We start from the raw sequence: 22,751 nt of genomic DNA on the forward strand, positions 1-22,751 counted from the left end.
ACGGGCTCCTGCTGAGGGAGCGCCTGGCCGCGCTAGGCCTCGACGACCCCAGCCCGGCGGAGCCTGGCGCCCCGGCGCTTCGGGCCGCGGCGGCGGCGGCGCAGGGCCAGGCCCGGCGGGCGGCGGGGCTGTCTCCGGAGGAGCGGGCTCCGCCCGGCCGGCCCGGGGCCCCGGAGGCGGCCGAGCTGGAGCTGGAGGAGGACGAGGAGGAGGGGGAGGAAGCGGAGCTGGACGGAGACCTGCTGGAGGAGGAGGAGCTGGAGGAGGCAGAGGAGGAGGACCGGCCGTCACTGCTGCTGCTGTCGCCCCCCGCGGCCGCCGCCTCCCAGACCCAGCCGATCCCAGGCGGGTCCCTGGGCTCGGTGCTGCTGCCCGCCGCCGGCTTCGATGCCCGGGAGGCGGCCGCGGCGGCGGGGGTGCTCTACGGAGGGGACGATGCCCAGGGCATGATGGCGGCGATGCTGTCCCACGCCTACGGCCCTGGCGGCTGCGGGGCTGCAGCGGCCGCCCTGAACGGGGAGCAGGCTGCTCTGCTCCGGAGGAAGAGCGTCAACACCACCGAGTGCGTCCCGGTGCCCAGCTCCGAGCATGTCGCCGAGATTGTCGGTCGCCAGGGTGAGTGCAGGGAGGGGGGCCAGCTGGGCATGGCCCCGGGCGTGGGTGGGGAGTCGAAAGAAACGAGCTTGGGGCGGAAAAAGCGAACCCGGCGAGTCCCCAAAGTCCACCGCGAAGGGGTCTGGGAGGAGCCCGAGGGTCCACGAGACGAGTAGATGGGTCACCTTGCGAAAACCCACGATGTTCCGCATCTTTGCATGATAAAAGGTGTTAAGTTTCTCGAGCCACCCATTCCGGCTGTGTTCGCTTTAGTCGGGCCGTATTCGTGGAAGACCACGCTGGCGTGGCACCAAAAACCTCAGTAAGGTGGTAAAAGGTCGGGTCGGTTGTGGATTCAGTGTTGTGCACGGAAAGCTTCGAGACTGCAAGTTTGCGCAGCCGACCGTCTTGTAAAAGCACTCAGCTTCCCTTACAACAGCTTGTTCGGATGAAGAAACTGACAGAAATGGAGGCTGTAGACAGAGCTCATTCCAGAGGGGAAGGGGATGTTCAAGTGGTGGGTATTACAGCCGCCCCCCTCCGCCCCTCCGCTATTCAGAAACTTAGCTTTTGGAGAGCAGCCCAACTCTCTGTTGATCTTATTGTATTCCTTTTGATACATTTTAGCTCTCGAAAAGGCACATTGGCTACCTATTAGAACAGTTTAGTGTACACGATAAAGAAAAATTGAACAGTAAGGTAATTGAGTTAAGGAACTTTATGCGTTTATACAGTTTTCAGTAAATTTTCTTCACTTGCCAGCACACCAGTACTGCAGACAGACTCCTCCCACATTGTTCAGACAAAGGACCTATGTCTCAGATTCCAGGAGTAGATTTGTGAAGGTGGGGGAAGGGGATGCCCAGAGTACCTCTGTATCCGACATTTTTAGGGAAGGTCCTGTGCTCTTTAGTGTGGCTTTTTCCCCCTTTATTAAAGGAGCAGATATTACCTGCAGCTGCCTTATTACAAGATAGTTGGGCCTGCTCGATGCATGTCTCTTTAATGTTAGGTTGAGAGCATTGTTGGGGTCAAATAAAGAGAAATGATGGCGCTGCTGCTTAAATGATCTCATCTTTCCCAAGTGGTCTAAAGTACACATAAATAAGAGGTCTGTCGAAATGGTGGTTTCAAATATCAGAGTTGGCTCATTCTTACCTCTAGGATTTAAAAATGTAAGAAAAACCCATCTGAAATCTGGATAAAGGAGATAGCGTATTTCAGACTGCCTGATGATTGTACTTAAAGACACTGTTCAAAGCTAGCGCCAGGCAATTGAGAGTTTATTCTTATAGTTTGGTAAATAAGTCTCGCATGCCTTGTTTGTTTGAAACACTTAAGATACTATTCCAGGAGAGCACTGTTTCACCTTACGTAGGATAAAATTATAACATCTAGATTTATAGACCCAGAATGAGTTGGGCACTCAATTAAGAACATTGAGGAATTGCTATGTATTAAGCTTGTATTTTGTCAGGTGTTGAATTTATGGCGGTTGGGAATGTGAGGTTGATTCAGACAAACTTGCTGCCCTTAAGAAGCAAACGGTCTAATAAAGAGTGGAATAGCACTAAACTAATGTGTAGTTATGGCACTAACAGTAGTATGTGACAAGCAAAAGTCATACATATGAGAACATCAACCTAGGAGGGTTTTGGAGAATCGATAGGACTTTAACAAATGGAGATGGAAGAGACTGAGGAACAGGTGAGGAAAGGTGCGGGGGAATAATCTCTAGGTATGATTGGAAAGCTGTGTTGTCTTTTTGATACTGAGGGTCTGTAAGGAAGAGTGGTGAAAAGGGGCTGGGGAGGTGTGTGTTCAGGCTAGGGTACGAAAAACCCTTAATGCCATGCTAGGATGCCACTTCCTCAGCACAAGTTGCTTCAGTGTGCTTATGGTGACAGTTTAGGATGACGAAGAGAACATTTACGTACTGGTTGTACTAAGGGACAAGATAATGATATCTTTTGTATATTTAGTTTAATACAAACTTTTGTCCTCTGTATTATAGCCTTTAAAGCACTATAAAATAGTCCTTAATTGTGCAAACTATCTTTATACAAATTCATTATTTTAAAAAAGGAAACTGTATTTGTTCCAAGTTTTTATTTTTTACCATCTATTAAATTATAGCAAATGAGATAAAGTCTTTAGTTTTTCTTTTTAGAGCTGTGCTTATTGGTTAATAAAGAAATTGAATCTTTTTATGTCAGGACGGGGAGACAAATTGCTGACTATTCCTTTTGCACTTAATATTTTCCCAGAGTTGACAGTACTGTTAAAAGTATGTTATCATCCTCTATCTTATCTTAAGAGCAGAAAATCTTGCCCTTTTCCTGTTCTGAACCACTCAACTTGTGGACCATTGACCCCTTTGCCACCCCCAGGCCTCAGCAGCACCATAATAAAACCTGTAAAGTATTTTCCCACTCCTCCAGAGAATTAGACAACTTCTAAGGTTCCCATCCTTTTACAGTGTGATAATTTCCCTTTTCCCTAAGTGAGTAAACGGGGCAGATCATTTAATTTACTTGTTTGCTTTGGATGAACTAAAGTTTCATCCTTAAGAATTATCTATTCTTGCCATTTTATTCATTGCCTGAAGTCATAATTTTCTGTTTGACATCTCTTAACTGGTTTTGGAAATAATTATGTCACAGATGGAGATATTTGTGACTTCAGCTCTGAAGCAAAGAGTAGGACAAATGGAATTCTGAGTCACATAGACTAGCAACTCATGTAGATGGCTGTTGGTTCCACTGTCTTTCAAAAGAACAAACCACTGCTTTTGATAGTGATGAAAGTTGACAGAGTGTTGACCTCATATTTATACTCCCTGGGAGCATATGGTTATTTGGAAAGGTTAAATTGACCCGTTTTTTTAAGGTTTGTATCTCATTTTGAAACCAACAGTACTGTAAAATAAAGCCAAGAATTAAACAGGCTTATTGATAACCAAAAATTTTTATAATATAGACGTCACAAGTAAACCTGACAACAGATTTAAGACCTAACTTTTTCTGAATGTAGTGCGTGCAAGACACGTTCACAGTGGTTAACAGGGTTAAGTCAGCAGACTTTGTTCCAGTTTGTATAGTTGCTGATAGCTAGTTAGACTAAAAGTGCATTAAAATAGAACTCAGTACTACTCATTCTTAACTATATTATAACTAAATATTGTCATAAGTTCATTTAAGTACTTATAGCCCAAGATTTTATATTACTGTTTAAGATTAATGTGCATCTTCAGCTGTTTTCATTTGAGTGACTTTAGTTGATGGTGTATGTGTGTTCTCTAACTTCATGGTCTAAAAAAGTCATCTCCAGCTTTTTTTAATTGTATACTGTCAAAAAATTTTAAACTTGTACTCCCAATATCTGAATATTTATATATGTTGATATATTATACATTTTTTTAACTTTTTTAAAGAATAAGGTAAAAATGGAAATTGGGTGGTTTTTTTCCTGCACTCCAGTGAATCCATCTTGCATGCTACTTTGGCTATCACTGAGCGAGACCCTTTTGGAAATGTTTTTCTTCTTTATTGAGCTACTCTTATCTCCACTGATCCCCAGTGGTTGTGTATATTGTCGCTTTTTAAACAATTAGTATATTACATTGTTTTAAATTGTCTTAAATGCATCCTTGTGACAGTTTTTCCCAGTGTCTTAGGGTGGAACCACTCTTGAAGTTCTAACACAACTGAAATAAGGTCTACGCATGTTTGTGCAAGAGAAAGCTTGATCTTGCTACACATAAATTCCCTCTTCAAGAAGACATATTTCTTGAGGAGAAACAGTTTCAGAACAATGCTAAAGTACAGTGTCTCTTTCTTTTATTGAGCAGGGGCAGGGGGCACGGGGGGATTGTTGCCCTTCTCTTTGCCAAGTACTGTGTTAGGTGCTTTCCCAGTATCAGTTAACCCTGCTAGGCAGTAATCCCTGTCTTACAGATGTAGAAACTGAGGTTCTGAAAGGTAACTTGCTCAAATAATGGAACTTGGATTTAGATCAGTTTGTCATCAAAGATAAAGTTCTCCCTCTACTTTGCTGCCTCAGTATTGAAGCATCATACTTGGGAAGGTTAATAATATTTGGGGTTAATTTCTGCCCCAATCTTGAGTTGGGATGCTATATTTCTAGTATGCATAACTTGATATATCACTATCCACATTAATTTGCTTAATAAAATTTTGATGTCTCTAATACCCAGAAGACACAGTTTATCATTCTAATAGTACAGTTTTAATGTGTCTAACTAAAAATTTGCTAAACATTTGTTATAGTTCAGAAAGTTAATTTGTTTGTATACGCACGCTAGCTTTAAAAATTAAATACTGTGGCTTTTGTAGGCTTTAAAATTTAAGTTAAATTGATAATAGTTTGTACTAGCTCTGGGCCCATTGGGAAAGGTTCAGTTATAATTGTTTTGCAGATAGGTGGGGAATCTACTGCCTTTTCTTCCTGCTTTATTCAGCTAATGAACTATCTTGATTCACTAGAGAGGAAATGGAAAATAAAGTGGTAATTCAAGGGTGTATTTTCTACCCCCTCGTTACCAGTAACCTAAAAATGATCCAGGGAGTGTGGTATTTGAGAACTGTTACTCTGTTAGAGATGTCTATGTAGAAAAATTTCTAACAATGTTTATGGATTGGACTTCTAGGTAGTTCTTCTTACATCTTAAGTTTTCAAGGAAAGGGAGCATTGAGGTATAAGACAGTGCTTAATATTTTGTGGATTTGGTTTTGAGTGGATTTGATATTTGTGCAGATTGAAGAATTTAATGCTTTTGCCTTAAAGTGAATACAAAATTGTGTTAGAATGTATGTTTTAATATAAAAATACATACTGTAAACTACCCCAAATTGCCCTTAACAGTCTCTACTCAGCTGTGGTGTATTGGAAAGATCCAGCAATCAGAAATTAAAATTCCTAATTCTGATTACTCTGTGCTGATAACTCACTGTGTGATCTTGGGCAAGTCACTGAAACCCCCTAGGCTTTGGATTCCTCTTCTGCACCTGGCTACAATCATATGTACAATACTTCTAGAGACTGAATGATACACAAATATATGGATATACATGAAACTGTAAGTGATAAGCACGTATTTTTGTTAAGTTAAATCTGAAATTAATTTAAACCACTCTGTTTAATCTCATTCACCTTTTCTCAGCTTGAGCACACTTTCACACATTATCTTCTTCTAATGTGACAGAACTAGAACCAACTGATTTCTGAATGCCTATGGGATACATGGCACTTCTGTCCAGATAGGCTTGAATTATCCAGTGATAACAAAGAACTCCAACATCTCAATGTTAAAAAAGGTTTATTTCTCTTTTTTTTAATTGAAGTAACATTGGTTTATAACTTTAATATCCAAAATACAAAAAGAACTCATACAACTCAACAACAACAAAACAAACCAATTAAAAAATGGGCAGAGGATCTGAACAGACATTTTTCCAAAGATATACAGATGGCCAACAGGCACATGAAAAGATGTTCAACGTCACTAATTATTAGGGAAATGCAAATCAGAACCACGATGAGATATCACCTCATTCTCCTCAGAAAGGCTATAAAGACCAGAAAGGTTTATTTCTTATTCACAAGGACTCTGTTCATTTCAGTCTTTCAGGGACCCAGGCCAACGAAGCAGCCACCATCTCAAGTGTTGGCTGGTCTTCCCTTGTGCCAGAGGGATGAAAGTGGCATAGTACACTCTGGTCTTTAAATGTTAGACCTGGAAGTAGTAATTATCACATCCACTCATATTTCATTAATGAGAGCATGTCATCTGTCCACACCTAATTTCAAGTGAGGGAGAAAGTGCGTTACAACCATGTGCCCACAGGAGAGAGTAATATTTTATAACCTGTGGAACTGTTACAGAATTTTTTAAAATGTAATTTATGCCATGTAGAATTTGTAATTTACAGTTAAACTCAAAATGAAAAAAATACATAATGTTCATAAGATACTAAATAGGTAAGTATAATTGCAGTTTAAAAACTCCTTAGAAAACTCCAAATAGATTATGGATAATCTGTTTTAAAACCCCATTGATCTTTGGGTGATTCTAAAGCGATATATTTTTTATTAAACTGCATCTTAATGCTTTCCAAATGGCTTATATACCATAATTTGTGGGTTTACTTTTAACTGTCTTCCCATGGTACCACTAGGTACCATATATTAGACATTCATAAAGATTAAATCTGATAACTAAGCCTTTAACATAATTTTCTAATATTAGTATTACCAAGCCCAACAATGCTAAATTGAATGTATGCACAGCCTAATGCTGTTTGAATAGTTCAAGGCTTCATTTCATGACTGATTTTGAGAATTTTAAGTCACACTGCATAACCATAGGACCTTTCATACCAGTGTTTGGGATTTAAGAACAATTCATGTGGGCATGGTTTGTCGCCTTTGTCCAGTAAGCAAAACCTACAATTCATTGTATGTGGGGAAGCCTGATTTGACCACAAGTAAAGTTGTATCATGGAATAATGAGACCAGGCCTTAAAATAATAAAGAGAACTCTAATAAAAACTGCAGAGGTAGGTGAAGAGAAGCATAAAGTAGTTGGTCTTGAACATGGTTGGAGGTTTAATCTCACAACAAATGGGAGTCGGAGGGGGAATAGTTCCAAACAACTAGAAAATCTCCCCAGTTACCAGTGTAAAAGTGTTTGCTCTTTGCGCTGACCTTTCTATTACTGTCTCCCTTTCTGTACCATTCTCCCCTCCCCTTTGGCTTATCTTCTACCTTTCTACCAGTGCCCTTTAGTATACTGTAGGAAAGGACATTGAACTTGGAATCAGAAAACTTGTTAGACGCCTGATTTCACCATTTGTTGCATGTGACCTTAGACAAATCTCTTAACCTCACTGAGTCTCGGTTTAGGAAACCCCTAAAACACCCTCTCCCCCACCCCCCATTTGTTGTGAGGATCAAGTTTGAGAAGATGTCATTAGTATAAATTCACTGTGCAATGGAAAGTATAGAGATAATAAATTATATATGAGGTAGGGTAGAGTTTATAAATTTTTTTTACTGCTAGATTTGTACTCTGGACAAATACTAGTTGAAACCAAAAATTGTCATTTTAGTAAGTTTTTCCTAGGGCATACCAATAACTAAATGATCTACAGTATATTTTTTAGAAATATGCAATATGTCTTAAAATTTATCTAAAGTCAGAGCTTTTGAAATGTGTTTGCTGGTAAAGAGCTAAGCTAGTCTGGAAGAGAATCATTTACGAATGAATTTGATTCCATTATATGGTAGCCAAACAGAAGTAATTCTAAGGTTTCTATTAACATCCTCTGATGTGCATGAACTTAATTTAAAAATCCCCAGTTAGGGAAATTGTTGTGCCTTCATCTCTAATTTACACCCTTTTCTGGGTGTTGCAGCTTTAGTGAAAGGCCAAATATGAGCCTTTTTTTAAATTAAGTATTTTGATCCTCTTGTCTTAACCGAGTGAAGAAGGAGGGGGGATTTTAGATTTAGTTTAACCTGTATTTGTAAAAATACCTTGTACCTGCAGGGAATTCTCCACTCCCAAGAATCAACTAGGAGAATAAGGCAGGTTGAGAGAATGATGTATTTAGGAGTCATTAGTTTACAACTTTAGGCAATTCTAGGCTTCAATTTTCTTCAGGTATAAAATGAAATTGAACTAGATTATCTTTTGTAGCTCTTATATTCTAATTCTTGTCCAAAAAGAGTCCCTAAAATCATGCGAAAGTAAACTAGGTTTCAAATTACCAGTTAGATGGACTTCAACATATCCTCCTAGTTTTGTAAAGTTTCTAACATCTTAACGTGCTTTTCACAACCTAAATATAAATTTTATCTTTAAGAGAGAAATTCTTTAAATGTTTGAACTTCCTATAGAAAATTGATTCATTTGATTTTTAAAAAATAATAAACCTTTAAGTGTGTCAGGCAGTGTGTCATTTCATTTGATCCATTCTTATTTCCACCATACAGATAAGGAAACAGATTTATGGAGATACAGGTGACTTAACCAGGGTCTCAAGCTAGTAGAATTGGAGACCTCAACACGCCTATCTCAGTGAGTAGCAGAACAAGCAGACAGAAAATCAGCAGGGATATAGAACACTTGAACAGCACCACAACCAACAATCTAAGAAAAGGAAATGACAAGTCAATATCTGTACATGAGCATGTGTAGACATCAAGTCCTTTTGGTGCTTAAAGTTGATATAAGTCAGTGAGGGTGGCCTGAATCTTAGTCATGTTTGCATCCTTGATGTCAGTTAAAATACCTGAAACAAAGTAGATGCTTGCCGTTTATTTTATTGAACTGAATTGTTGGATTAGAAACTTGCCATTTTATTGTTTATTGTTTTAGGTTCCATATTGTGGTATTTGGGGTTTTCTTCCCTCTTTCCTTTATCCCTAACTCCTTACCTAAGGAGCAAGTCAACCTCAAGTTGTTTGGAGTTTTGATTTTAAGGACAGTAGATGCTGCTTGATTTAAGGCATTAGATGTCCATATGAATTCTGGTAATAAGCAAAACTAAAATCACGTTAATGAAGCTGTTTGAAGTGCTTTCATAATGAGACAGTATTCTTAACAAAAAATTTCAGAAAATTTTACCTTAGAAGAGCTACAAGAAGGATGCTTGAAACCTAGAAAGGAAAGTTATTATTTCTGTATTGTGCATTTAGGAATGCATTGCAATGCTAATCTAAACAATTTATTTAAATGTTGGATTAAGTTGTGTGCATAAGAAGCACTCCCTTATTGGGATTTAGCTGATATTCATTGATCTTTGAAGATAGAACACTGAAATTGAGTCCTTGTAAAGTTAAAGGAACTTTTGAGTCGTCTGTCTAGACTTTTAAATAGCCTTCCAAGAGGAAAAGGACCTCATTTTCTATAAAATCATTAAATATGACCCCCCCCTTGTTAATTCTAATACATCATGAAACATATGAAATAATGTGTTCCTCTAATGCTTTTAGAGAAAAATAGTATGGTGCAGTGAGAGGAGTGTAGAATTAAGACAACTTGGGTTTGAGATCTGACTTTCCACCTGAGAGGTCTTGAACACTTCACTTAAGCTGTTTTCTGCCCTTCCTAAAGCACTCTATTTGATGATTAAATCAGAATGTATCTGGGAAAGTTTGGAAAACTGAAAAGTGTGCTACAAATTTTTATTATTTCAAAGCTAAGCCTATTGGCTCAATTTACTCATGAAATACTTGAAGGTAGTGGGGGAGGTGGTCAGAGAAAGGTTGAATAATCCAAAAAGCTACCCTTTACTAAGCATCTACTTGAATTACAGGCATTGTAATAAGCATTTTTAGTACATTATTTCGTTTAATCCTTGCAACAAACAAATGAGTTGAAGTATCCTTAATTATAGTTCCTCACATATGAAGGAGAGATAGAGGGTTAGTGGCCTATTAAAATTCACAAAGCTGGTTAGTGGTGATCTGTCCAAAGTCTTGTGTTCCCATTACTCAACCTACCTTTCCTTGAGGAAAGGCAGAATAGATATATGTATGTGAAATACGGTAGCATTTGATTGTCCCAGGTACTTTTGAGACTTTACAAGGAAGAGGTGACTATTTCCTAGGAGAACAGGGACTCAGTCAAAAAATATAAATATTGGAAAGGCCCTAGGGTTTGAGTGACCTGATTGACATTGAAACCACGAGTAACTGGTGATAGATTGGAACCTAGGCCTGCAGATAATCTGTTTTTTTGCTCCCTACATTGTTTCATTTAAACTGGACCTTGGAAGATTCGTGTGTGGGAGATCTGGTAATAAGAGTCGTATTTGTATTTGTATTATTCTTGAGTTCATAGAGCCTTTCACACAGACAATCTCATCTTTTCCAAATGGCCATGTTTGTTACTCAGAAGATGTAGGATGGGAGGGGGACATACAAGGAGAGTTTCCTGGGTTATTTAGGGAAATATCTGAGCTGAGATAGAACAGGAACAATGCGTGTTGAGACAATAAAATCTGGGAGAAGGTAGGTTCATGGCCACTTCATGGGAAGACGGGTGGGGGGCCCTGGGGGAAGGATCTAAATATCAGGCCAAGGAGTTCTGAATTTCTCAAAGGTAAAAAGAGCTATTCAAGGAGTTTCACTCCCACTCCTCATTTTCATTAAAGTGTGTGTGTATACTCATTTCCCAGTACGATCCTTTCCCCTTCAAAACAAAACTGCTTCGGGGAATTTTTGAAGAAAGGTATACCCCGAGGATGACGCAAACTGAAAATACACAGATAACACAGTTTTGGTGTTTGTTTGTAGGGGTTTTAGCTTTCTTAATTCACCTTGTAATATATATGTAGCTAATTTATTAAATGAATGGAAAACAGTGAATTTAATTTCTGGAAAACAGAATCCTCTTTGTCTAAAATCAGAAACACTTCACATAACATTCAGGCTTCTTTCTTTAAAAAACAAAACAAATTCTTTGCACGTACAAGATAGAGTTTAAACTCCCTGGCCTGACATTGAGGACGTCCATTTCTCCATCTAGCCCTCTCCCTTGCCGTTCCACCCTCCAGGTCTCCTGCAGCTCCCATGGTCCCTAGCAGGTGCTGTCTCCTGATAGCCATCTTGTCCTCTTGATTCCCACTTCGGCGCTTGTAGTTCCCTTCGCTCTCCTCCTTGCCTGGCAAAACCACTTTCCTCAAGCCTACGTTCAAATGCCTTTGAAGCTGCCTTTTTTTTTTTTTTTAAACATTGGCAACAGATACTAGCTCAGATGCCAATCTTCTTTTTTTCTTCTTCTTCTTCTCCCCAAAGCCCCCCAATAAGTAGTTGTATATTCTAGTTGTGGCTCCCTCTGGCTGTGCTATGTGGGATGCCGCCTCAGCGTGGCCCAATGAGTGGTACCACGTCCCTGCCCAGGATCCCAACCTGCGAAATCCGGTGCCGCCGAAGCAGAGTGCATGAACTTAACCACTCAGCCCCGGGCGGCCCCCCTTTGAAGCCTTCGTGCCTGTACTGTAAGCACTACAGTCATCTTTATTTCTATACTCCCACTGCTTTGTATGTCTATTTTCATTAAAGCAGTTATGTCAGTATAGTTTACATGACTGTTTCCCCTCTAGACTTTGAGCTCCTTGAGAGCAGAAATTATGATAGTTCTTTTGTATCACCTGGAATCAGCACCTGCACCTTTATAGGGAATTTAATATTTGAAGGGGTAAGTTCAACAATTAGGCTGATCTTTTTTGTCACAATTGGTGAATGTTTTTGGGCCAGGGAAGGCGAGATTTAGCTAGGAACACCTAGGCAAAGCCCTTAGGATAAGTGGAGGCCAGCTTTTACTTGTGCATCTCCTACCAAATTACTCACCTCTTGATATAAACACCTGTCTTCTCAAAACCCTGGGTTATACATTTCTTTACTACCTGTTTTGAATTTTCGCTCCATCCCTTCTCCCTATTCAAATGCCTGTGATCCCCAAACTTTTCCCCTCTAAATCTAGCCACTTTCCTGGGCTTTGGGTTACTATTCCTGGGTTAGGGTTTAAAATTTTCATGAGCCAAATACTTTCCTTGATTCAGTAGCCAGGGACTTGGAAGGAAGAGAAAATAATTGGAGGAAAGGAAAATAGTAATGTGGTAGGCAAAATAAACCTCCTTCCCCCAAAGATGCCTACACTCCCATCCTCTGCAAACTGTGAATATATGTGTGAAGTATGGACCTTGAGATGGGAATGTTGTCTGAGATCATCTGGGTGGGCCCAGTGTCATCACATGAGTCCTTAAAAGTGGGAACCCTTTCTCAGCTGGGTCAGAGATAATGAGAAGGGGAGAGATTTAAAGCGTGAGAAGGATTCAACCTCCATTGCTGGCTCTGAAGATGGAGGAGGGGGCGCCACAAGCCAAGGGATGTGGATGGCCTCTAGAAGCTGGGAATGGCCCTCAGCTGACAGCCAGCAAGGAAGCAGGGAGCTCAGTCTTATAACTGTAAGCTACTGAAGTCTCACAATAACCTGAAGGAGCAAGGAAAATAGATCCTCCTCTATGTTAGCCCTGTTGAGACCCATGTCAGACTTCTGACCTACAGAACTGTAAAAATTAGAAATTTGTCATGTTGAAGCCAATGTATGCAGTAACTTCTTATGGTAGCATTAGAAAACTAAAGTGGATAATAAGCAGTTAAGGAACAGAAAGAGATTTCTGGATGAGGCCTCCATTTTCCTTCTAGCTCTCAGCTCCTAGAGGCCACCTCCAGTTCCTAGCCATGAGGTCGCCATACGCTGTTCACAATATGGATTGTTTGCCTTCTTCCAGACTAGCCAGAGCATCTCTCTCTGACTGCTACTTCTGAGATCAGGTGGAGAAAACTCTTAAACGACTGTCGATTAGGTCAGGCCCGCCCAGATAGTCTGGATAGTCTTCCTGTTTTTAAGGTGAATGATTTGGACCGTAATTACATCTACATTGTAGACTGTAATTCTACATCTGGCTCTGTTTTTTTGTTTTTTTTTTTTAAAGATTTTATTTTTTCCTTTTTCTCCCCAAAGCCCCGCCGGTAAGTAGTTGTATATTCTTTGTTGTGGGTCCTTCTAGTTGTGGTATGTGGGACGCTGCCTCAGCGTGGTCTGATGAGCAGTGCCATGTCCGTGCCCAGGATTCGAACCAACGAAACACTGGGCCGCCTGCAGCGGAGCACACGAACCTAACCACTCGGCCACGGGGCCAGCCCCACATCTGGCTCTTTTGTTATAAGTACATCATTCCACATGTTTCATGGAACGAAAAAGTGGCCTTAAACATGATCTAGTCTAGCAGTTTTAAACTTCTGACTGTGACCCCTCAGCAGACGAACATTTTAGGTTGCAGCCCATTGTGCACATCACTGAAATATTTGGAAGACATTGAGTTCTTTGCTTTTTTTTTAAATGGTGGTTGCAGCCGTGGTTTGAGAAACACTGAAGATGGGATCTTTTCAGTTCCCCTTCTCCCTTTCAACTCCTCTCCCAGCATCAGAGGACCTCTCCCTCTTGATTGCTGAGGCCGCTGGTAGGGGAGATTCCCTGTACCCTGGAAAAGCAAGACAGACCTTTGGCTCTACCAGGGAGTGAGAGGACCAGAATTCTGGCTGCAGCTAGAGGGTTTTCAGGTGAAATGCAGCCGCAGCCACAGTGATATAGAAAGGGGAAATGGGTTCTTATGCCAGGGAGGTAAGTGGGAGGCTTTTTTTATTTGCGGAATTTACCTCCAAATCAAAATAAAATTATAACATGAAAACACGGCTTGCCATATGTTGGTTTTTATCTGTAGCTGTAAGAAAACAATTGTTAGTCCTTACTCTTAAAATTAAAAACCCTTGTTCAGCTTTGAGGTTATGAAGTCATTTACCCTACTGTTCATACAATTCTAAAATAATCTCAGTACTGGCCAGAAGTCTAAAATGCTAAGTCTAGTAAAATGTATGATTTCTTTATATTTAATTTTTAAAAATTATCTAACTTAATTATGTTTATTTGAAAAAGTAATGCATTTGTATGGCTCACAATTTATAAAAAATAACAGTGTACAAGGAAAATTAAATCTCCCTCCTACCCAGAGTCAACTAGTTTTATGACTGCATGTTATTCCATTATAAGCTGTACTAGCCTCATACTAATACAGTAAGTAATATAATACAAAAGCTGTTTTGCAAGTCTTTTACAGAATCCCTTTTATGAGTGAGGTCATAGGGGCAGAAGGGTACCTGCAGCTGTGATTTTGATAGATACTGTGGCGAATGGCCCTCAGGCAGCTGATACTCTCAGTAGCTGAATATGAGGGTCCTTTGCCCCATTCTCACTAGCACTGTTTTTGATCTTTGCTTTTAATGTTTGACAGTCTTATAGGTAGGAAATGATACCTCATTTCACATGAAAATGAGAATTTTCAAGTTTAGAGCCACTTACATATTTCCTTTTCTGTAAACTGTTTCACCACTTTTTCTGTTGTTTTGGTGGTTTGATATGTAGTATGAGTGTATGAGTATGTGTGCAAGAGAGAGAGAAATTAATCATTTGTGATGTGAGTTGTAAATCATTAATTTTTTTACCTTGTTTTTGGTGACTTTTACCATGCAGCAATTAAAAAAAAGGACAGTAACTTATCAGTACTTTTATGGCTTCTGAATTTTGTGCCCTTCTTAAGATTATAAATTCTTCCATGATTTTCTAAATATCTTTGAATTTGCAAATAGAAACTCAATCTAAAATACTCCAGGAAGCTCTTTACGACCTCCACCTGCAAAATAATAAAATCGGTTTGTTTTGTCTCCTTTAGTTTGTGTCACCTATTTAGAACTCTGCCTATTCAAATTGTCCTCAACTTTAGAATGTATATATTTTCAAGAAATCATGTGTTGGTTGTTTTGAACAATATGTAGGTTTCTATAGAAACAATATTATGATTGATGAGATTTCCTATAGTCCTAATCAGAGTTTAGGCTACTCTGTTAAAACTGTCTTGTAAAATTTAGGAGAGAGAAAGAACACTTTATTGTATTTTTGTTGGGAGTGGCTTAAAAGGAGTTGGCTTTGCTAACCTGTTGCCTCTTTCCCCTGATCTGCAAAACCTAAGCACATGGCCCTTTTGGGCAGGGTAGGCCTGTCTTACTCCCCTGTTTCAGAAGTGGTCCGTGGTCAAAACATTCGTCTTATGTCTTCCTAGTGATCCATGTATTAAACACCTACTTATTAGTACCAACCATAGTTAAGATAGTGTTCTGTGTACCTTTAGACGTGTTTTCTTAGTTAATATACCTACTGGGTATTAAACAAAAAGTATTCTACTGAGGTGCAACTGATAGTTGCTTGTAGTCTGAAGTATTTGAGTTTTTTTTTTTTTTTCAGTATTTTCTCTTTTGTGCTTTCAATGTTGTGAAAGTATCTCTGAGAGTTCTTTTTTTTTTAGGATTTTATTTTTCCTTTTTCTCCCCAAAACCCCCCAGTACATAGTTGTATCTTTTTAGTTGTGGCATGTGGGATGCCGCTTCGGCATGGCTTCATGAGCGTTGCCATGTCCACGTCCAGGACTCAAACCGATGAAACCCTGGGCCGCTGAAGTGGAGAGCACGCAAACTTAACCACTTGGCCACGGGGCTGGCCCCTAGAGAAGTTTCTTAATTCAACTCTTTCATGGTCAATATTAGTAAGAGTTGAGAGGGGCCAACCCTAGACCCTTAGGCTAGTTCTCTCTTTTTCCTTAATGGAAATTGCCCAGTGTTTTTCTGCATGATCAGGACCCTCTTTGTTAGAAATGTGATGCTAGCAGACTGCCTTCTTGTCAAGCTGTAGCCCAGAGTATAAACTCATGTGTCCGGATAATAACACTAACAGCCCTGCGTGTGTAGTATGAACAGTTACGCGTTCACATCACCCCTTTCAGAATTTCTTAGGCGTCTCTCCATGAGTCACATATTACCCAAAGGAAAGTGATCTCACTTCTCAGCCCCAAGCAGTACCTACTGTGCTGAGTGAGGGAGTCTCCTGGAGATTGAGCCGGTATAGATGATAAGTAGATAAGGAAGTTTTATTGCTCTGGTCTCCCAGTTCACTTTCTATCATGGAGCAAAAGCAGGTATAGCATTTTTTTATACTCAAAAGTTACGCTATCAATTTAACCTTCTTTGTAGTTCATTGTGGATGTAAACTTATAGTAGCACAAAATGCAGTTGTCGTGTTTTACAGTAGCATAAGTTGGATTCATTGTAGTAATTTCTTGATATCCCCCAAGCCACTCCCTCCCCTTGGCCCTTCTTACCTCATCTAGTTACTGTACTAAGTGCTTTGCTTGCAGTTTTGCTTTTAGCCAGTTTCTGCCGCCTGCCCCTGAGTCTTCTCAAATGAATTGTAGCCTTCAGGTTAGAGTAAACCTGACTCTGAAAGTGTTTTCATGATAAGTACCGAGAATTTAGCAGTGAGAAGGCAGCCGTTTCTTCATAAGTTCCACAGTTTGTTAGACGGGGGAACAGGATCTTCGTTTGCGGTTAAGATTCAAAAGTTCAGTGGTAGGCTGAGTAAAGTTCTGTTGAATATGCTATAATTGAAGTTGGCATAATTAACTCCCTTGAACAAGGTTGGATTAGCACTACGGGGCCAGAATGTGAAAGTCTTGAAAAGCTCAGCAAAAGAAACTTAGATGCAAAGCAATATGTACAAGAAAGGCCTAGTGTTCTTATATTAAAAACAGTGATCTCTGTTGCAACAAATGGTGTATGGCCACCCCATAGCAGATACTTACAGTCAACCATCCAGTGCTTTGGGAATGTTCAGGAAGGACACAAACCAGTCCTGAGGGAGAGGAAGCTTCATTAGAGGAGGAGACATCTAAACTAAAATCTGAAGGGCTAGCAGGAGTTAGACAAGCAGAGCTGGGAGTAAAAAGGCAAGGAGAAAGGAACATTCCAGTCATGGAAGCAAGGAAGCATGGATGGGAGTTTTAATATGGTGGAAGCATACTGCAGAGTTTAGGAAGTGAGGGAGAGGAAAGGAGAGTGGTAGAGAAAGCTAGAGAGGTGATCAGGTACCAGGTAAAGAGGGGCCTTGTCTGCTAATATTGTTTGGACTCTATCCTTATGGTAAAAAGGAAGCCATTAACGCACTTTATGCAAAGAAGTGATCATGTGGTCTGTTTTGTTTAGAAAGCATCATCTGACTATAGTGAATATAGAGGATGGATTGGAATGAGGACACTGAAAATAAGACCTATTTGATGAGGGAGGGGGCCACTATTGTAGTTATGCATGTTAGAAATTATGTATATAAAGACTTAATTTTTGTACATTATTAATTTATTGGGAGCAAAAAAAGAAAGAAAAAGACCTGTCCAAATTGTGACATGTGTCTTCAACAGCAGCTAACTTCTTTATTTTGAGGAACTAAGAATAGCATGATATGTTCATGAGACCCCATCTATTCTCGCAAGCTTCATATTGAGATCTTTGAAAAGTATAATCCCAGAGTTTTATGCCTTAGTTGTATATTTGGCATTTTAAGTTACAGTTTGAAGCCCTCTAATCTTACACAGTTGGCACTGGTAATGGGTGATTATTCAGAAAGTTGATTTGAGAATTAGGGATAGTTACACATATGTGTGGTAGATATTTTATTTTAACTTAAATATACTTAGGATTTGGGGCCAAAGCCTTTTATTTGAGAATGGATCTGCCAATCAAAGTAGTCCTTCAGTAAAACCATCTCCAATGCCCATATTCCATACAATTTTGATTTGTTTCTTTTGAGTTTAGCAAGAACTTTACAGTGAGTGAAAAGTCATCCTATTTTAGCTTTTTATTCCGGGCTTTTACACTTGTCTCACTCATATGTAGTTCAACAGCACCTTTTTTTTTCTTTAAGGTACTCATCTTTATTGAAATTTTCAAAAATCAACTTAATTTTCACACAAGCACGTCTTTTTGCATTCATATTTCGCTGGCTTATGTAATAGTTAATTTAGTTAATGTATGGTAGGAGTACAACTAGCGTAAACAGATGGAGATAAACACAGCTGATTCATAGTAAGCCTAAAACTCAACTGATAGGAGCAGAAGTGAGATGAGCACTTTGCTGTTGTCATCAGTTGAGTTTTACAGAGGAAAGAGTAATGTTAAGTTAAAATAAGACAGTGAAGTGGAAATCAGTTAAAGAACTTCTGTCCTATCGTATAGTTTTGCAAAATTTGAGGCTTTTGGACTAAAAAAAGACCATAGATTTTTATGTCAGACGAGGTTTAACTCTGGCTCTGCCACTTAGTAGCTTTGTGAACTTGGATAAGTTGTACAATTTTTCTGCACTTCATTTTCCTTAGCAATAAAAGGACTGTCATAGTCTAGTTATTGTGTAGGTTAAATGAGAAAATATATTAGTGGTTTTTCTTTGCCACCAACACTCTGCAAGGTAGTAAACTAGTAGTGTTCTGAAAGTCAGAGCCACTCATGGTAGAGCTTGCCTGTGTAGAGCTCTTCATGCGTCATTCGCAATGACTAATAATGAGAGGAAGAAAACGGGAAGCCTGACTTCTGAGTTAGGACCTCCCAGTCAAGGTGCCACCTCTTCCCAAGTGAAAGACGAGCAGACAAGATCTAGGAGCATTAGTGGATTAGAAAGCATTATCATCATCTAGTGATGTTTTTAATGATAAAGGGAAAACTCTAAAACTTAAAGAAAAAAAAACTGCCCAGGAACAGACTATCTAGCTTGAAAGGAGCTTTCTGTGATTTGTTTTTATAAATATTGTTGAAGTAAATGTTGATTCTTCTGAAATGTTTTCTTTCTAACAGGTTGTAAAATTAAAGCACTGAGAGCCAAGACAAACACGTATATCAAGACACCTGTTCGTGGTGAAGAGCCCATTTTTGTTGTCACTGGACGGAAAGAAGATGTTGCCATGGCCAAAAGAGAAATCCTCTCAGCTGCAGAGCACTTCTCCATGATTCGTGCATCTCGAAACAAAAATGGCCCTGCCCTGGGAGGGTTGTCATGTAGTCCTAATCTGCCTGGTCAGACCACCGTTCAGGTCAGGGTCCCCTATCGTGTGGTAGGATTGGTAGTTGGACCCAAAGGAGCAACTATAAAAAGAATTCAGCAGCAGACCCACACATACATAGTAACTCCAAGCAGAGACAAGGAGCCCGTCTTTGAAGTGACAGGGATGCCCGAAAATGTTGACCGAGCACGAGAAGAAATAGAAATGCATATTGCCATGCGTACAGGAAACTACATTGAGCTCAATGAAGAGAATGATTTCCATTACAACGGTACCGATGTAAGCTTTGAAGGTGGCACTCTTGGCTCTGCATGGCTCTCCTCCAATCCAGTTCCTCCTAGTCGTGCAAGAATGATATCAAATTATCGAAATGATAGTTCCAGTTCTCTGGGAAGTGGTTCCACAGATTCCTACTTTGGAAGCAATAGGCTGGCTGACTTTAGTCCAACAAGCCCATTTAGCACAGGAAACTTTTGGTTTGGAGATACACTACCATCTGTAGGCTCAGAAGATCTTGCAGTTGATTCTCCTGCCTTTGACTCTTTACCAACATCCGCTCAAACTATCTGGACTCCATTTGAACCAGTTAACCCACTCTCTGGCTTTGGGAGTGATCCTTCTGGTAACATGAAGACTCAGCGTAGAGGAAGTCAGCCATCTACTCCTCGTCTGTCTCCTACATTTCCTGAGAGCATTGAACACCCACTTGCTCGGAGGGTTAGGAGCGACCCACCTAGTACAGGCAACCATGTTGGCCTTCCAATATACATCCCTGCTTTTTCTAATGGTACCAATAGTTACTCCTCTTCGAATGGTGGTTCCACCTCTAGCTCACCTCCAGAATCAAGAAGAAAGCACGACTGTGTGATTTGCTTTGAGAATGAAGTTATTGCTGCCCTAGTTCCATGTGGCCACAACCTCTTCTGCATGGAATGTGCCAACAAGATCTGTGAAAAGAGAACGCCATCATGTCCAGTTTGCCAGACAGCTGTTACTCAGGCAATCCAAATTCACTCTTAACTATATATATATACATAAATACTATATCTCTATATGGACTCGTAAAGGCATGGGTATAATGGTACCCCCAGTAAACTTCCTAATGAATTCTTATGACTGTTATCAGGCTTTATTGGGATTAGGCTAAAGTTGTTAGTAAACTTATAAAAGGCTGCTATGGTAACACTAAACCTAAGTGGTCTCTTGTCTATTAGTTTGGTTTGAATTATTAATACTATCCTGTAGACCCAGAGACATAGCTTGTATAAGAATTGCTAATGCTGAAGTTCAACTCGGCTGAGTGAAGATAATCATAGGCTGTGTGAGCCTATGAGAAAAGTATATACGTCTAAGATTTCAAAACAATGGGTCCCAAAGCCTAACCACATTAAGAGTTTATGGAGGGTACTTGGCATTACAGATGATTCAGACACTTCCAGTGCTGCCTTCTTTACACTGCCAGTTTTGACAAAACAGGTTTGTTTGTTTTTTATTTTACAACAACTTATGCCTAATTCTGCAGGATTGCAAGTAACTTTTTAATGCATTGTGATTACTTATTGGTAATAACAAGGCTGATGGCAGTTTACTCAATCACTGGTTATAATTTGGGAGAAAAACTGCTACATTGACCTTCATCTCGCCCAGAGTGCTCACGGCTGGTATGATCAGTGGATCAGGAATGCAGTTGTGTCAATTGTGAATTCCTACCCATTGCCTCCCTCTGTGAATGTGGAAATGGCCGCCTGGGTTTTCCCATTTCAGGAAGGGCTTTGGGATGCACCTATATTGGCTAATAATTGAGGATGCAAACATTCCATTCATTAGTCTGATCAAGCTATTGATTAATTTTTAGGTTATAGTTCAAAATGTGAAACATTTTATGTTCAATCCATACTTGTCTTGCACATTATAAATATATTTTTATTTTTTAGTAATTTGGGGGAGGGGGAGACAGGGATAATAACGCCCTTAGCATAATTCACAAAAGCAGCTGTGACGAGCTCCCGTCAGTTTACTTCATTTCAAAACTGTTTCCAATCACAGGGAAAGAGCTCTGTAAACTCCACTTTTACATTTCACCTGTGGATGTCCATAACTTCATCCTCAGTATGTTCCCAAATCTGTGCTGGCATTGAAAGGACAAAACATGATACTGGTGGGTTTTTCTACTAATTATTTTTTGAAGCGTTATTTTCCCAACACAAAAGAGCTTTTTTTCTCAGTATAACAAAAATTGAAATCCTATGTGTATTGAATAGTAAATAGACAAATTTTATTTTTTATTTCCACTTGAAGAGTTACATTTCGTATAAAAGTTTACAAATAACGGTTTTTATTTTGATTTTTTCAGTATAAAAAATTGCCTTGATGGCATATTATGATGTAATGCTAATTGCTTGTAGAATAGTTAAATGTCAGTATTGAAACCTAATCTTTAGCTGCCGTCTTGTAGATATGAACGAATGTTCACCAAGCATGTATTTTGTATTTTGTTGCATTGTACACTGCAACTAATAAGCCAAGGAATCGACATATATTAGGTGCGTGTACTGTTTCTAAAAACCACAAACTAAGAATGATAAATTATCAATATAGTTTAGTATTTGCTAATTTTACTACACTCTTTTGTTATGTATATGTAGGGAAGTCATAGGGATTATAAATTCAATTTGAGTAAAGTTTAAAACCATATATTTTATGATAAAGGGCCTTTAACTTAAGATGGCCAAAGCACTGATATTATATATTTGCTGTAAAGAGAATTATAAGAGTTTTATTTTTCTGATATTAAAAGTTACTTAATAAAGACTTGTTTCCATTAACTTGAATGTATTCTCCTTGGTGTTTTTCATGTAATCATTAGTTTAGACTGGACGATAGCTAGCTGTTTGCCAGAATTGAAAATTTCCTCTTAGAAAGTTTTCTCTGTCTCTAGCTACCTGTTTTCTTTCTGGTAGTGACTTGTGTGTGTGTGTTCTTAGTGTTGAATGTGTTGTCAATGCTTCTATCTGAATTTAGCTTTTTCTTTAAATGAGTGGTACATTATGGTAAAATTAGGGATTTAGGTAGTTTTAGATTGTTTAGTTGCATATTTGTGTAGTTGACCACAAATAATCATCATTAACCGAATTCTAAGTAAAATAGTAAATGACTTTTTATACATTAATGTCAACTAAAATCCTGAGTCCAACTTAGATTCTACTCAGTTTCTGTCTTTTGTTATGGATTCTTATCACCAAATCTGTAAAACTAGTTTTTTTCTAATATGAAGGTGCAAGTTTTTAACTTTCAGTTGCTAAGTACCTTCTGAAAGGTTTTGTTTGGTTGATAAGAAATCATTACTCCATTAATGAAATTGATTTGATCTGATTGGAGTAAATTGTTGCCATTTGTTAAAAAGCAAGAATAAAGACATTTCTAAGATTGTTTTAAAGAAACCAAAATTCTATTCCTTCTTAGTGCTTAGAGGTGTTACACGGTCATAGTAAGTCTTCCTGTTGTAGATTTTGGACACTTTCTTAGGCATGTCCAAAAGATTGGAGTATATGGATTTGATGATGGAAAACATCATTGCCCTAGAATTATTTTGCTATTTTTAGAATTAGCCTCCAGAAGTATGAACGATAATTA

General features: G+C 39.2%; 1 protein-coding gene across 1 annotated transcript; it reads left to right on the forward strand.

Moving 5' to 3' along the window:
* Window positions 1–2: 2 nt before the first annotated feature.
* Window positions 3–21,949, forward strand: MEX3C (mex-3 RNA binding family member C; the record flags this gene model as incomplete). Its single annotated transcript, XM_046672045.1, has 2 exons — window positions 3–615; window positions 18,913–21,949. Coding segments are annotated over 2 exons (1,839 nt in total), but the record flags the coding sequence as incomplete, so codon positions are not given.
* Between the last annotated feature and the right edge of the window lie 802 nt (window positions 21,950–22,751).

Source organism: Equus quagga, chromosome 9, assembly GCF_021613505.1.
Source record: "Equus quagga isolate Etosha38 chromosome 9, UCLA_HA_Equagga_1.0, whole genome shotgun sequence".
Taxonomy (NCBI): domain Eukaryota; kingdom Metazoa; phylum Chordata; class Mammalia; order Perissodactyla; family Equidae; genus Equus; species Equus quagga.